The sequence below is a fragment of the Oncorhynchus kisutch genome, linkage group LG18, assembly GCF_002021735.2.
Source record: "Oncorhynchus kisutch isolate 150728-3 linkage group LG18, Okis_V2, whole genome shotgun sequence".
Lineage (NCBI taxonomy): Eukaryota > Metazoa > Chordata > Actinopteri > Salmoniformes > Salmonidae > Oncorhynchus > Oncorhynchus kisutch.
In genome coordinates this window covers 35,838,025-35,855,514 of record NC_034191.2, presented here as the reverse complement: position 1 = coordinate 35,855,514, position 17,490 = coordinate 35,838,025, and the positions used below count along the sequence as shown (strand labels likewise).

General features: G+C 42.6%; 2 protein-coding genes across 2 annotated transcripts in view; both read right to left on the bottom strand.

The window, feature by feature from the left end:
* Positions 1–1,021: 1,021 nt before the first annotated feature.
* Positions 1,022–11,383, bottom strand: LOC109909028 (vitamin K-dependent protein S). The gene is made up of 8 exons (XM_020507883.2): positions 11,101–11,383; positions 10,337–10,452; positions 9,029–9,218; positions 6,557–6,718; positions 5,382–5,547; positions 4,288–4,445; positions 3,289–3,514; positions 1,022–1,594 (listed from the first exon to the last, which is right to left on the bottom strand). The coding sequence occupies exons 1-8, from the start codon at positions 11,179–11,181 to the stop codon at positions 1,455–1,457; spliced, it is 1,239 nt and encodes a 412-aa protein (XP_020363472.1). The 5' UTR covers positions 11,182–11,383; the 3' UTR covers positions 1,022–1,454.
* A 1,697-nt stretch (positions 11,384–13,080) lies between these two features.
* LOC109909031 (ras GTPase-activating protein 2-like) overlaps positions 13,081–17,490 on the bottom strand; it is a 43,144-nt gene continuing 38,734 nt past the window's right edge. Inside the window, exon 24 of the mRNA XM_020507889.2 lies at positions 13,081–17,414. Coding sequence (XP_020363478.1) covers positions 17,384–17,414 — 31 coding nt within the window. The 3' untranslated portion in view covers positions 13,081–17,383. The remainder of the gene's footprint in view (positions 17,415–17,490) is intronic.

Below are 17,490 nucleotides of genomic sequence, written 5' to 3'. Positions count from 1 at the left end.
TTTTTGGTTGTGCCACGCTGCCCACACACACTCATATTCAATAGAGATGCTGCTTGATGTTGCCTGCCTGGCCTCCTCATTGCCTTAACATTGTCTACCATTGGTCTCACTAGTAATCTACCCCAGGATAAATTTCATTTGGGCCCAAAACTCTTTAAGCAATAAGAAATGTGTTCTTTCTTTGAACTCAATAGGCATAGAGAGAGAGGGGGATGTGTACGAAAATATCGAGCCCCTGGCCAGACAATGCATACCTCAAACTTCTGTGTTTTTTTCCCTTCCTTTTATAAAACCCTACCCAGGGGAAGACGATTCCCCGACATCATCTAAGATGTCTCCTCTGACTGACAGAGCTCCTCACACACACTTTTTGTTTTAAGGACCGAAGACAAATCCACAAAACCTTCCACTCGTGAGGGCTAAAAACCAATAAACCCAAAAGTAATTTGCTTGCACAATTAAACTGTGGAAATGTACAAGACAGAAGATGGCGTAATTATCAAGGAGTTTCTTTCCAAGTAAAACACCAGACTTAACAAAAACTCAACGGGGTCAAAGAGTTTCACAGGACACAAATAGACCACAAGTACACTGGCTTAGTCTTCTCTTTCTCAGGCAACTGAAAATCTGGGTTCAAATACTTTGCACGTTTGCTTTAGCCTGTCTCGAGGGCCAGATCGTCAGGCTTTGCACCTTTGCGACTGTTCTATTGGTTCAATTGCGCTAGGGAAGCTCAATCAATCTCAGCTAAAGCATTTAAAATTATTTAAAATTGCATTTGAATCCAAGTCTGCAACTGTATATGAGAGCTTCATGCCCCTCATGTCAATGATGAATATAGAGTAACTGTTCTAAGGCTCTTCTGTCTTGCTTTAGTTATTTTCATAGGAAGTATAATGTAATACACAGAGATCAAACTTGCATAGCATCCATACAATACATTGAGAAAGAATACAATGTTTTTAACGCTTTGGGGGATGTTACAACATATATGTAAAAAATGCAATGCAACTCAAATAGCTATAAAAAGCAGCAAATGCTTTATTGCCATTCACATAGACTTAACAAGAGTGGACATGTTAATTCAGCTGTACTGTTTAGCTTTACCTCCTTATAGGGGAATTCTGCTGGAAATTGCAGAAACAATATGCAGCAAATAAAGTGAAAGAGCCCATGTTACGGTTTTGCAGTGACATACCAAGTTTTCCAAAAATGTATGCAAAACAATCTACCCAAAGAAAACGCAATCCTTCTCTTGTTCTTCAAATGAACATCCCTCACATGTCAGAGATGCTTCAATACAAATACAATGTTTCTGCAGTACTGTGTCACATCTTGTTACATAGATAGCCACATGAGACAGTGAAATGTTGAGAGACAGACAATTAGCCAAACAGAAAACAGTGTAGCCTTGTGTAGTCTTATAAGCAGTGTCGGGTGTAACTGCGGCTCCTTTACTTCCCATCTCGGATGTCGAGGGCGGCAGGGCAGCTGTGAGGGCGGACATCCCCGTGTTTGACCTCTGCCAGGTCAAGGTCAACGTTGACACCCTGGATCTTGGCCTGGAGACAGCCGTGGAAGCTGGACAGACCCGCTGGACACAAAGGTCAGAGATAGGCCCAGTTCAAGGGATTGAATTGTGCTTCTTTCCTTCCTCCCTTCCTAGAAGTAATCACTGATGAAACATGACTGGACAGGTGAAGGCCACATAGGGCAGCCCTTTGTGGCAGTATTTGCACGATTTCATAGCAGAAAAACAATGATAGCAGAAGAAAGACTCGTAAAGTTTAACGGCTCTCCGGGCTCACACCCCTACCGGCTCACACCCCTACCGGCTCACACCCCTACCGGCTCACACCACTACCGGCTCACACCACTACCGGCTCACACCACTACCGGCTCACACCACTACCGGCTCACACCACTACCGGCTCACACCACTACCGGCTCACACCACTACCGGCTCACACCACTACCGGCTCACACCACTACCGGCTCACACCACTACCGGCTCACACCACTACCGGCTCACACCACTACCGGCTCACACTGTTTAATCTTGACACCATATGTCCATAGGAGTCATCATGATATATCATCTGGGAAATTGCCTGTAATTTGATACCTCTGGACCTCTCCACAACTCCTATCTCTTGCTGTGTTTGTCCTCAACAGAGGCTTCACCTCCACTCCTCTGGAACACAGCTAGATACGGAACACCTTGTATGGACTCACTGTACTCTACTGTATAAACACCAGTCGGTTTCATTAATAGCATTAACGGTGCAATCAAGTAACAGTTATGCAACTCGCCTCCAAGCACTTAAAGAAACCCATAATCTAGGTCCTTCATCGCTTGGGCCAAAAGTTGTGCAATATATAGGGAATAGGGTGTCAAACACATATAGTGTACTTTTAGTGAGTTATGTTTTCAGATCTCAGACGTCTTCTATTGGGACAAGCTGGATCTACACAACCTACACAATATCGGAGAAACTTTGAATTTCAAGTTTAATTTCCCTAAAAATCAATCATAATTTAAAGGAGGAAGGAACACTTTTTCTTAAATGTTTTACATCTGAATGTAGCCACCCATTTTTGTTGTCTATATGTTGCCATATGACCTGGAAGCATATGGTCATTCACCTTTATTTAACCAGGTAGGCCAGTTGAGAACAAGTTCTCATTTACAACTGCGACCTGGAAAAGATAAAGCAAAGCAGTGCGACACAAACAACAACAGCACAGAGTTACACATGGACTAAACAAACGTACAGTCAACCACACAATAGAAAAAAATCTATATACGGTGTAAAATGAGCATGTCTGATTTGTGAGGTGATCCAGGAAACATGAATATAGAGGACAATTAACAGTGGACAATACACAGAGAGGAGATGATTCTGGGACATGGTTTGTGGAAAAGAATGAAAAAAGAAGAATGAGGTGAAACGAAGAGAGAGAGCTGAAAGTAAGAGAAACGTTTGAGGGTGAGAGAGTGTGGGAAGAGTAGAATAGTAAAAAGGTGGGATGGGTCCGCACTTAGAAACATGTTGCATGAAGCTTACTTCATTTTAGATGTTATTATTTTCACTGCATCAGGTATAGAGTACACAGACGTTTCGGCTTTGCGGCCTTCGTGTGTAAGAGTAGAATAGTGAATGAGTAAGAGGATTAGGATCAGTTGATGTGGGACGACAGCACGGATCAGATTAGAGGAGAAAAGTATCAGGCCTAAAGTAGTGCACTATGTAAGGAATAGGGTGTCATTTGAGACTCAGTGCTCACCTGGCCCGCCCCCCAGGTACACCCTGCTCCCTGGTTGGCTCAACACCCTCTTCAGGAGCTCGTAGTCCCCATCCGTCAACCTCATGGTTGCCTTGGTTACGCCCATGCCAATCACCAGCTGGCCTGGCCTCACCTGCAGCTGCAGGAACTGACTCTCACCTGAGCAGAGGGTCTGGGGGTAGCTGTGCGACCAGAATAGAGTCCCCCTCAAATGCAGCATCAGTTCCTAGGGCACAGGAAACCCAAATCATGGATGAATCCAAACTTATCCAGGAGAGATTGTTTTTGCATTATATCACCCCATAAGTTAATGCTTAATTTAGGGTTTAAAAAGACCTCCACTGGCCGGACAAATTGTCAACACATTGTCATATGGAAACAAATTTCATAAGGAGTGGCACCGAATGCCAGATCAGCAATCGGTATCAACAGAACAATCTACAACAGGAAACAGCAACATGTCTGTTTGTGCCCTAGACAGACGTAAAAGGTAAAAGTCAGGGTTTGTTCCACACAGCACAAAGAATGTGTGTTGAAGGCCAACGGAGATCTATTCACATTGATATTTGGGGGGATTTCCAGTAGTTAAAACATCTAAAAGTATGGCATGCTGACAGTGACAATTTCAACAAAGCCTCTTTCGGAAAGTTTGACCTCTTCCCGCTTGGCATTTTGCATGACATCACAACATGGGAGCATTGGGCTAATCAAGTCAGGTCCCAGACTCAATGGAGGCAGGAGTGTATGAGTGTGGCTTGTTTGTGACCTGCTGCTGTGTGTACGGGTGAGTGTTTGAGTGACCCGTGTGAGTTTGTGTGTGAATGAGAGTGCATGAGTGTGTGTCCATGCGTGCGTCTTTGCCATTATGCCATTCTTAAAGATCATAAGCATTTCCAAAGCAGTAATAGTGAAGGAATGAGAGAAGATAGAGACTATAAATTAACAAAGTGCTGGTCCAGATCAGTTGGGTCTTGAGGCTGTATAGTTCCGGTGTGTTACCTGTGAAGGGTGGTTGAGTTTCAAGGAGAGGATGTAGTCGTTCTGAGTGTCTACCAGAATAAAGAGAAAGCCTCTGGCTGAAACCGTTCTGAGAGCTAGCTCCACAGAGAGTGTCCAGTCTGCACCATCTAGCTCAGCTGAAGAGTTTCCCAGCAACGCTGCAGACACAAAGACAAACATAACATACATATCACTCTGCACCCTAATCTATGCACTCTTGTTCATACAACCATGCAGTGTTCCTTTTACAGACCATTGAATGTCTTCACGCTTTTTTATTACTGACAAAACAAAGCACCAGATTCAAGTACTTAAACTTCAGCTTCAGATGTTATTGAAGTAAAAGGCAAGAAAGCAATACCATGGGACAGTAGCTACAGTATGGGAGCATGTGAGGCTGTCTGTGGAGACGGCAGGCAGCCTAGCGGTTACTGGCGTTGGTCCAGTAACCAAAAGGTCACTGGTTCAAATCCCCGAGCCTGCAATGTGGAAAATCTGTCGATGTGCCCTTGATCAAGGCCCTTAACCTTAATTGCTCCTGTAAGTCACTCCGGATAAGAGCATCTGCGAAATGATGTATATGTAAATGAGATGGGAGTTAACCAGGGATTCATTTTTGAAAGGGGTAGGTTTCCACATTTTTAGCCCCAATCTTAATTGTTTTCTTCCCGCAAGAGTTCTGTGTTCCTCTTAGAATTTAAATACAGGCTCTACAGAAAGCCCTGTGAAGAAAAAGATGAATGGAATGAGAGTATAAAAACTATGAAAAACTAAAACTACAAGTTGAAAACTTCTTTACCAAAATCTTTACCAAACCAAAGTCCAACGCGTCTTTTGGAGTGATATTGTTTGCAATATTGCAATATGTACGATTTTGAAACAACTGTTTCCAAAATTTTTCAGTCCCAAGTTTTCATTGTTTCATTGTTTCATTGTTTAATTCTAAGACCAACAAATAATATAACTTAAGGTAAACTACCGCTAAATGTTTCCAGGGACCTAAAATATAGGGCCCAGAATTATTCCCTGTCAGGGTGCGTGGACAGAAAAATATATTGTCCCTTGTCATGTGACGGGGAAGTGAGGTGGCCTACCTAGAGAGCTGAAACCAACAGAGCCGACTCCAGTAAAATAGGACCCGGGGGCAATATGTTCCCAGCACCTTTGCACCTTGGAATCCTGCAGGGTCCGCTCTAGGATGCTGGAGTCCTGTCTGACCCAGTCCCAGCTCCGCATGCAGCCATCCAGAGGAGGGTTCAGCTAGACAGGACAGGACAGACAGGACAGACAGAAATGTTATAGAAAAACAAGCCCCATGTGATTGCCCTTCACTACATAGCACTGCTCTTTCTTGTTTTTATTTGTCCATTACAAAATAGTCCAATTCAGATGAGGGACAGTGGGTGCATTCGAAGAACAGACACGTGCTGTTTGTGTTGGGTATAAAATATAGTAAAATGATAAGAACTGCAGTTCATACTCCCTCAGGAGTGGTTGAACTCTGAGCTCTGCTTTGATCTGTTGTTCTTGTCATGGTGAGAAAGTTGGTGTGCCAGAAAACTGTCTCAGGATGTGCAGTCCAGCTGTGAAAATGAGTATTAGAGTTGGCGAGAGCACAGTGGTTATCATTGCACACGGATTAGATCAGCAAATCTCACGTTAAGAGAACCAGCCAGATTCATGGTTAACTCCCATCTCGACAGACAGTCTCACATTCTCCCATATAGTTAGTGTCCCACTAGCAAGCCTTCAATGTTCCACCCTATGCCCTCCCTCTTCTGCAACCCAGGCTATGTTCCAAATGGCACCCTATTCCATTTATAGGTCAAAAGTAGTACACTAAATAGGGAACAGGGGGTAATTTGGGACGTAACCCCTGTGTAATTATTACAATGGTTCCCAAGCCTTCTGCAGACAGACATCTTCCTCCATAAAGCTCCCTCTTCAAATTCTACCCCTTCACTCGCCCTCTCCATGCCCCACCACACTCCCACCCCATCTGCAACCCTGTGTTTTATTACTGTTGCCCCTAACCATGGAATGTAAAGGTCCTAACCTTTACTGTGCAGACCCAAAAACCTCTCACAACATGCTAGCACTACCCATTCTAATTATCACTCACCCCCACCTCCAGCCTGTCTGTAACCCTGCTGTGTCCCTGTTAGGGCCTAACCCCTCTACAGACCCACTTCCTTCCCGATTGGTCCTCTCACATGCTCCCATTCTGCTCCCTGTCAGTCTGGTGGGGGGTAACAGGACTAAGACTCACCCCCAAGGTAACTCCGCTATCTGGGAGCAGGCCTCCGATAAAGATTCTCAGCATGCCGTTGCCTATCTCGGCCCTCTGGCTCTCAGCAGACTGCTGCACTGTGACGGCTGTCTCCGAGCCAACGCGTACAGCCACAGCTCCCTCATGTTTCATCACTGCAATCTGCATCCACGGGCAATGTACAGGTAAGATTTAGAGTTCCAGACACTTGTAGAATTTATACCAAGGTGCATTGAAGCTGTCGTGGTGGCCCTAGGCCCTATGAAGACACTATATGTTGGTGTTTCCTTTATTTTGGCAGTTCCTTATACATGCCCCACATTATAATTATGTTATTATGGTTACAGTGGCTTGCGAAAGTATTCACCCCCTTGGCATTTTTCCTATTTCGTTGTATTTGATTTATTGTGACACAAACAAGAAATAAGACGAAAAAAACGGAAAACTTGAGCATGCACAACTATTCACCCCCCCAAAGTCAATATTTGTAGGGCCACTTTTTGCAGCAATTACAGCTGCAAGTCTCTTGGGGTATGTCTCTATAAGCTTGGCACATTTAGCCACTGGGATTTTTGCCCATTCTTCAAGGCAGAACTGCTCCAGCTCCTTCAAGTTGGATGGGTTCTGCTGGTGTAAAGCAATCTTTAAATCATACCACAGATTCTCAATTAGATTGAGGTCTGGGCTTTGACTAGGCCATTCCAAGACATTTAAATGTTCCTCTAAACCACTCAATTGTTGCTTTAGCAGTAAGCTTAGGGTCATTGTCCTGCTGGAAGGTGAACCTCCATCTCAGTCTCAAATCTGTGGAAGACTGAAACAGGTTTCCCTCAAGAATTTCCCTGTATTTAGCCCTATCCACCATTCCTTCAATTCTGACCAGTTTCCCAATCCCTGCCGACGAAAAACATCTCCAAAGCATGATGCTGCCACCACCATGCTTCACTGTAGGGATGGTGTTCTCGGGTGATGAGGGGTGTTGGGTTTGCTCCAGACATTTGATGGCCAAAAAGCTCAATTTTAGTCTCATCTGACCAGAGTACCTTCTTCCATATGTTTGGGGAGTCTCCAAAATGCCTCTTGGCAGACACCATATGTGTTTGTTGTTTTTTTTTTTAAGCAATGGCTTTTTCTGTCCACTCTTCTGTAAAAGCCCAGCTCTGTGGAGTGTACGGCTTAAAGTGGTACAGATACTCCAATCTCCGCTGTGGAGCTTCGCAGGTCCTTCAGGGTTATCTTTGGTCTCTTTGTTGCCTCTCTGATTAATGCCCTCCTTGCCTGGTCCATGAGTTTTGGTGGGCCGTCCTCTCTTGGCAGGTTTGTTGTGGTGCCATGTATATATATATATACACACACATATACATACATATACACACACGTGTATATAATTGGCTTCTGCAGGTCATTCACTAGGTCCCCCCGTGTGGTTCTGGGATTTTTGCTCACCGTTCTTGTGATCATTTTGACACCACGGGGTGAGATCTTGCGTGGAGCCCCAGATCGAGGGAGATTATCAGTGGTCTTGTATGTCTTCCATTTCCTAATAATTGCTCCCACAGTTGATTTCTTCAAACCAAGCTGCTTACCTATTGCAGATTCAGTCTTCCCAGCCTGGTGCAGGTCTACAATTTTGTTTCTGGTGTCCTTTGACAGCTCTTTGGTCTTGGCCATAGTGGAGTTTGGAGTGTGACTGTTTGAGGTTGTGGACAGGTGTCTTTTATACTGATAACAAGTTCAAACAGGTGCCATTAATACAGGTAACGAGTGGAGGACAGAGGAGCCTCTTAAAGAAGAAGTTACAGGTCTGTGAGAGCCAGAAATCTTGCTTGTTTGTAGGTGACCAAATACTTATTTTCCACCATAATTTGCAAATAAATTCATTAAAAATCCTACAATGTGATTTTCTGGATTTTTTTTCCTCATTTTGTCTGTCATAGTTAGTGTACCTATGATGAAAATTACAGGCCTCTCATCTTTTTAAGTGGGAGAACTTGCACAATTGCTGGCTGACTAAAACACACACACACACACACACACACACACACACACACACACACACACACACACACACACACACACACTGAGATCATGTGACAGATCATGTGACAGATCATGTGACACTTATATAAAGTCCACCTGTGTGCAATGTAACTAATTATGTGACTTCTGAAGCTAATTGGTTGCACCAGATCATATTTAGGTGCTTCATAGCAAAGGGGGTGAATACATACGCTCACACCACTTTTCAGTTTATTTTTTTTAAACAAGTTATTTTTTAAATTTCACTCCACCAGTTTGGACTATTTTGTGTACGTCCATTACATGAAATCCCCAAAAATTAATAATTAAATTACAGGTTGTAATGCAACAAAATAGGAAAAACACCCAAGAGGGATGAATACTTTTGCAAGGCACTGTATAGTATAGTCTACTGTCACAAAGTAATTTAGAGGATACGGTTCAGGACTTCACCTTCTTCCACTCCCCGTCACTGATCTTGGGCCCGGAGGTGACGAGGACCTGTCCATCCCCGCGGCTCGTCTGGATGCTCAGGTTCCCTTGGATCACAGCAAGCAGGAAGTAGTTTTGCTGCCCGCCGATGTCCCCAAAGAATATCACCCCCTCAGGGTCCAGAGTACGCAGCTCAAACTCAGAGTCAAAGCTACCGATGGACAGAAAGGAGACAGAAATGTCAAAACACACTGATCATCAGAACAGCGTTACATCTTATTGAGCATACACTGAGTGTACAAAACATTTATCTGGGAGGGCTTGAGTGGAGCTGAAGAATGGGATTCATAACAAGATAACTCATGTAAAATGTATATAGGCTCAGAACTTTTGTGAAACAGCAGTTAAAAATATATGGTAAATAGAATCAAACTGGATGGTCTTCAGAGATAGGTGAGAGGGGTTGATGGTAGCTGAAGGATAGGATTAAAAACAAACAAAAAGAGAACTATCGTAAAAAATAATATATACATTTTATGGATACAGTGTATGTATAAGCTGGAAGTAGAAGCCTAAGTGTTGTTGTCCATTAGTTTACTCCAATTAAGGGAGGGGTGGTAGGGTTAGGGGAAAATAATAAAGGAAAGTATTATTTAAATAAGATACACACCCACACCAAAAAATATATGGGGGATTGGAAATGCTACAATCTGCAGTATTAAAGCTACCCCCTAAAAAAACCCTGCTCTTTCCATGACATAGACTGACCAGGTGAATCCAGGTGAAAGCTATGATCCCTTATTCATGTCACTTCAATCATTGTAGATGAAGGGGAGGAGACAGGTTAAAGGATTTTTAACCCTTCAGACAATTGAGACATGGATTGGCAAGACAAAAATGGAAGTTTGTTTGAACAGGGTATGGTAGTAGGTGCCAGGCGCACCCGTTTGTGTCAAGAACTGCAACGCTGCTGGGTTTTTCACACTCAAGAGTTTCCTGTGTGTATCAAGAATGGTACACCACCAAAGGACATCCAACCAACTTGCCACAACTGTGGGAAGCATTGGCTTCAACAATGGGCAACTATCCCTGTGGGACGCTTGACACCTTTTAGAGTCCATGCCCCGACGAATTGAGGCTGTTCTGATTGCAAAGAGGGGAGCAACTCAATATTAGGAAGGCATTCTTAATGTTTTGTACGCTCAGTGTATGTAAATGAGAGACTAGGTGAGACCTGGTTCAGTCAGTGTGGTTCAGCCGGATGTGCCCCGGCTGGTTAAATGTTCTGAAAGGGGAGTGCTCAGTGGTGTCATGATCTCTATAGCCTACCTGGTCAACTCTGTGACATTGTACTCCAGAATGGGGACATTCCCCACAGAGCTGTTCCCAGTGTACAGGAGATGTGAGGACCTGGACTCGACAAAAGAGTTGCATTCTGGTGATGGCTATGGGGTTGAAACAACACAAAAATACTATTCATGTAGGCAAACATTGTGATGATAGGAAAGCTAGCTAAACCAACAAGAGACATTTAAATAAACAATTTCTAACAATTGCTACACTAATTAGAATATGGAGGAAAAACCTGTGCATGTGTACTCACAGTAACTGTGTTAGCGGGGTTGGGTAGGTTACTTTCTAAATGTAATTTGTTATGGTTACTAGGTACCTGTCCAAAATCAGTAACCAAATATTTGTATTACCCAAACTCAGTTACGTGTTACTTTTGTATTACTTTTCCCTTAGGAGGTACTAGAAGACAAAAAAAGATCCATCAAATGCATTTGGTGTCATCCTAGTGGTCTCTGATGTGGTCGCACTCGCTCAGGTAGAACAAAGTTAAAAACATGCAAATTTTTTCTATGCTCAATTGAATGTCATTGAGAAAACAGAAAAGTGTCATGTATTTATTTTTTTAGAAGTAATCTAAGTAATCGTCTAGTTTTTCAAAAGAATCTGTAATCTGATTAAAATATTTTTTCTGGTAACGTAACTGATTCTGTTTTGTAATCAGATTATATGCAATCAGTTACTCCCCAAACCTGTGTTAGAGAGTAGAACCGTATAGTAAAATACTTTGTGTCGCCTCTTACCTCCAGTGTCCGTTCAAGCGTTGGATGAACCCAAATCCCTAGGGTCAGCAGAGTCACCACAAACCTCTTCAATGCAAACATGATCTACTAAGGTCTACTTCTTTTCACGGTCCTTTGGGGTGCTTGCTTCTCTTAACCAGACGTTCCTTATGGGGTTTATGTTCTATACTTGTCAGGTCCGATTCTTTGGTCCTTGTCCCTCGTCTGGCCCTCTAGGCTTTGTACTGGGCTGGAGCATCAGCTGATGAAGCAAGAGCTACATGGAGTCTGAGAAGTCTTAAGAAATCGGTCTCGTTCCCCAGAGTTTCACAAACCTGGCCGTAGCAGACACAACAGCAGATAAGAATGGAGACGAGACAACAAAATAAACCATGATGGAGAGGTCACTGTCTGGGTCAAGGAGGTAATTGTTTGTGGGTTTCAGATAGTGTCCAAAACACAGAGATCATATTATGTCATTATTTGGTCCAAACACAGAGTGGGAACATTGTCACATACTAAAGTCATTGCTCTTGGCAGGTTCCATTTTTTGGTTTAAAGCAATGGTCTATTTAACTCATTTGTTTGGTTGACAGAAAAAAGATGGCGTAGTAGAAATTCAAGTAACTTCCAAATCCATCTTAAGCCATGCTGTGGCATCTTAAAGAGATTTGTTTGACATGTTTTTGATATTACATGCTTCCTTTCATTTGAAAAGAAAGACTGGCATCAATCTGCAGGAGCAGGGTAGACTGTGTGAACTGCAGATGGAAATTGAGAAGTCTCACGCTAGGTGTGACATCGAAGTAGCACATCAAAGCAATGTCAGACGATAGAGACAAAACAAATGAAGAATCTTAGCCAGCAAATGTTCTGAGTTAAATGACGACTTAATTCAATCACAACATTGTTGTGTAAAGAGAAATGGTCTAATGAAAGAGAATGGTATTTTGTCTTTACACTGACAAATGTATTAAGATTAACTTTTGATAACGTCCATGAACAAAAAGTACCGAGTCCAATATGTGCTTTCAGGAGAATGCAGCTGGTGCTCGAACATGGTAGCAGGGCTAAACAATAACATATAATGTTGTGCACAGGTGCAGTCCTCGGATAGGAGGACAGGGGAGGCGGGTTGTAACACTACTCCTCCTCTCTCCCACTTCTTGATTATCTCCAGCAGGGCTGTCCAAAGTGGGGCCTGCGGGCCAAACATGGCCCCGGACTAAATTAGATTTGGCTTGCGAGAGGATTGTTTTTGTCCCCCCCCCCCCAAGCCCAAACGTGGGCACTGATTTATGCAAAGAAATTCTAGGGGAAGAGACTTAAATCCAAGATGCCACAGATGTTCAAGTCCTTTGTATTGAGAAGATTCCACTGAAGTGGCATCAGAGGCAATTACTGGGAAGTAAAAAATAGTTTTATTGGTTTGTGGCTGATTAGTTGTTCCATGTGAAGTGCTGCCAATAGTAAAACCCTTTCCCAAACTGAATAAAACTGTTTGTACATCTCAGAGTTGGCTGGGTGACTCCCCAGCTTTCGAACAATCTAATGAAAAGGATATCAGGTTAGGAGTTTTCATCATGAATCTTGTTCTGCAGGCAGCTCTACAGTGGTCAGTAGCTGTCACAGTCACAAAGACATACAATCTGAACCCAAACCTTAAACTACAACCAAAAAGCTCATTTTTGTTTTCATGAATTTTGACAATATAGAATATTTTGACTTTGCAGCTGGCCCATTTAGCAGAAATTGCTCAGTTCTGCCTCCAGGACAATAGTCATCCCATTAAACAGCAACCTGCTAAATAATATAGCCCCTTCTTGTGTACTCCCTCAATGTCTTTATAGCTTGGTTCCAGATATTTTTGTGCCATCTTACCAACTCCAATTACCATAGGAAATGGTAAGGCGGCACAAAGAGATCTGGGACATGGCTAATGTTTCTACTCTCCTCCGCCTTCCCTAGAGCTGACATTTAGTAAAGACCACACACCTGAAGTGAAAGGGTTGGCAACATTTTTATTGTAAATTATTTCAAATAAAAGACAAGAGATAAGATTTGAATTTCTGGTTGTGAAAAATAATCCAAAAATGTTTAAATAACAAAAGCAACAACAACTCCAGTCCTGTATGCAATGATACGTTTACGGGTTTGAAATATGAAAACAACCGATTCTCTTTGCAGTGATTGATTTTAACATTTGAAAGGTTGCTGATGATGTCATGGCGATGACTTCACAGATACTGTTCACATGAAGGCCTGTCGAGGGATCGACTGCTAACCATAACTCTTGACTTCCCATGTTATGTTAAATTATCCAACTTTAAAAAGGACAGGGCCCTGTTGACTGGTAACAGTGTCACTTGTACCTTTACTGTGATCAAAGCAACAAAACCCCTAGAACGTACAGTACCATTCCCATTTGACCAAGCCAACATGTACATTGTACAATTGTCACCCCAAGTTCTCTTTGGGTGTGGGTGGGTTAGTAAGGCCACTGCACGTTTGGATTCACGGGTCTGAAAAAAAGGTTCTGACAAAGTTAAAGACACATTATGATAAAACATCTGACTGTCAGAGGTGAGGTGAAGAGAAGATGCAGTGATTGAAAATTCCCTCATGATTGAAAAACGTTTTGAGATTAGTGAAAGAAAACCAATGAACCAACTCATGATGACATCTTTCCCTACGCATTAGAATGACAAAGAACAAGAACCATGAGGCCTGAGAGCCTTTAGGAAAACCACTGACAAACAAAGTCAGGTGGGACCTAACCTGGGTCACGTTTATTAGGCACCAAACGCAAGAAAACTGACTGTTTACAGGTAGAGGTTCCTTTTTTCCCCGTTGCAAAAAGTTTCCAATGCATGCTCTAATGAACATGACCCTGGTGTTCCAGACAAAGTTAAACTCCGTAACATTGCATAAGCTATAGACAGACTCCGCAGCACGCTACCATACATTAGACTCTGTGACATGAAGAAAAGCAGCAAGCTTCCTAGTACCACTGAAGACAAAGAACAAGGTACCGTAACGCACCAACACAGATTTTTTTTGCCGTGTTAAAAAAACATACATACAAAAGTTACTCTAAAAAATATATACTGTTAAATATACAGGACATGCATGATAGAAATGTACAACGGACCAAAGACAACTTCTGACAGGAAATATTTCCATAAGCCTAACAAAAATATATACGAAACATGGTTAACCCTGTACTAACTGTGTTCCCTTCTTGTTGTTGATCCAAGCTCAAGTTTCTAGGCATCTGTTTTAACAAACGGTTGTTCCTACGAGTTAACAGATACAAATATAAAGAACGGTGCGACTGTGGACCATTGCTGCGTTCATAACTGTCGTTCATACGGGTTGACTGATAAAAATATAAAGAACGGAGCGACTATGTGGACTAATGCTGCGTGCATTACCAAATTCAACCTCACTGATAAAAACTGACATTTACCACATATACGACTGGGAAGAAAATCCACTTGAAAAAAATCCAACTCGTATTTACACTGAAAAAAATAAACACAACATGTAATGTGTTGGTCCCATATTTCATGTGCTGAAATAAAATATCCCAGATATTTCTCATATACACAAAAAGCTTATTTTTCTCAAATTTTCTACACAAATGTGTTTACATTCCTGTTAGTGGGCATTTCTCCTTTGCCAAGATAATCCATCCACCTGACATGTGTGGCATATCAAGAAGCTGTTTAAAACGGCATGATCATTACACAGGTGCACCTTGTGCCGGGGACAATAAAAGGCCACTCTAAAATGTGCAGTTTTGTCACACAACACAATGCCATGGAGTGTGCAGTTGGCATGCTGACTGCAGGAATGTCCACCAGAGCTGTTGCTAGAGAATTTAATGTTAATTTCTCTACCAAAACGTGGTTTAAAAGAATTTGGCAGTAAGTCCAACTGGCCTCATAACCCCAGAACACGTGTAACCACAGAAGCCCAGGACCTCCACATCCGTCTTTTTCACCTTTGGGATGGTCTGAGACGAGCCACACGGACAGCTGATGAAACTCGGTTTGCACAATCAAATCCTTTCTGCACAAACTGTCAGAAACCATCTCAAGGAAGCTCATCTGCGTGCTCGTCATCCTCACCAGGGTCTTGACCTGACTGGAGTATGGCGTCGTAACAGACTTCAGTGGGCAAATGCTCACCTTCGATGGCCACTGGCACACTGGAGAAGTGTGCTCTTCATGGATGAATCCCGGTTTAACTGTACCGGGCAGACGGCAGACAGTGTGTATGGCATTGTGTGAGTGAGCGGTTTACTGATGTCAACGTGTGACACATGGTGACAGTGGGGTTATGGTTCCACAGGCTACAATCAACAGCCTGAACAACTATGCGAAGGAGATGTGTCGCACTACACAAGGCAAATGTTGGTCACACCAGACACTGATTGGTTCTGATCAACACACAACTTTTTTTTTAAAGGTATCTGTGACCAACAGATGCATATCTGTATTCCCAGTCATGTGAAATCCATAGATTAGGGCCTAATGAATTTATATCCTCACATGAACTGTAACTGTGAATCTTTGAAAGTGTTGCATTTATGTTTTTGATCAGTATACTATTGGGAAGCTCATCTATCATCCCTGAGCTCAGACTTCTCCCACATGCTGACCTCTGTCACCTACTAAGGAAATTACCTTGATAACAGCATTTTTGGCAGTTAAATGTAATAAAACATTATTTATAAAAATAAATCAATTTCTATGTTTTTTTGAACACTATCATTTGTTTACAAGCATGACAGCTGTACTTTTATTTAAAAGTTGACGCAACTTGTTGCACATTCGCCAATCAGCGTTTCTCAACTAGTTCAAAGCACGTGAATGCATCCAACTGGTATTTACGACTTCAAAACGGGAAATTACCACCTTCCCACTTGGCTATGAACACAGCAGTTGTCCTCAGTCTAAAACACACAAAACAATGAATGGGGTCTAACTAATATATGTGTGTTTGCCTGATTGTAGATCTATCCAATCACATTTGACTACCAGTTAATGTGGGCCAGTGATGAGGATCTAAGGGGCTAGATTGGCAAGTGAAGTGGGATTGTCTAGCTTGTTGTGATTGATATGCAGTGACATCACTACATGGTTGACAGACATTTCTAGACTACCGACCACGGTCCCTCTGCATTTCCAGAGAACATTAGAACGTCACTCAATCAAATCGTCTAAATCGTTAAAAAGAGGAACAATGCAGTTACCAAAATGTACATGAACTAAATATATACTGTATTTCTCTCCATTTAAAAAACAGTCTATTCAAAATACATTTATACCCTTTTTTCCCAAGTCGACCTTTACGATATTGTCGTCTTTGGTGTAAGAAAATTAGCTATTAAAATCTACAGGCTATAAATGTTATTGTACAGGAATGGAAAGGAGAAGGTACTCGAGATCATTGAACTGATCGATATGGGGGGTATACTGATACCACGTATCTAAAATGATGCCATCTGGAATATTCCAAATATGTAAAGTGCTTCGGCATTAGTCCCTAACTCGAGGATGCGAGAGATTGTTACACATACATCCATTAAGAAAAATAAGGCAGATCGGTTTCATCCACATAACTGTACTCTGAAACACCTACATTTGTTCAAAGCACAGAGGTGGATAGAGGAGGAAGAAGAAGAGAGTACAGTTAAGTGGACCCTTTGATAGAAAATGAGAAACAAAGTCAGCTTGCTGTTTAGTCGTAAACGGACGTCAAACAGTGAAGCCCCAAGAGATTGTGAGAGCATCATCTTGATTGTTGACGATCGAGATTGAAAACATTTGAGTGAATAAAATGGAGTATTTTAGCAGCCTATTCACACACACAAACACACCCCAACTAATGATGTTGTATGGTCTTTGTGCAAATCAAGTAGAAGACGAGAGCAAGCACATATTCATCTGATTAGAACAGTGGTGTGTGAGAAAGAGAAAAGGATGGAGACAGACGGGGAGAGCTAGAGAATAAAACTCAACAAAGGTTCTCCTCTTCTGAACCAATGAGAGCTTCTGACCAGGTTCAGGTGACACTTCGCTATTGGACCGTCCGTCCAGTCACACGTGGTGGAGGGGGAAGCGGGGGCAGAGCGCGACCTTGGGGGTGTGGGTTCTTGGTCCTCGGGCATCGGGCATCGTTCTCAGTGCCAATCCCGACTGTGTCACTCTGGGGCTCCAGTGTAGAACTGTGGCAGGTGGCATACTGCCATTTGCTGGAATGACTGTCTCAGGCCAGACAGACCCACCTAGACTCGTTAGGATGTCTTCCCAACTATCGGATTCTCTCTAGAAAGACATAGAGAAATATTTACGTGGCTGTCTATTCGTGTGTGTGTGTGTAAGTAAGTAAGTATAGACATCT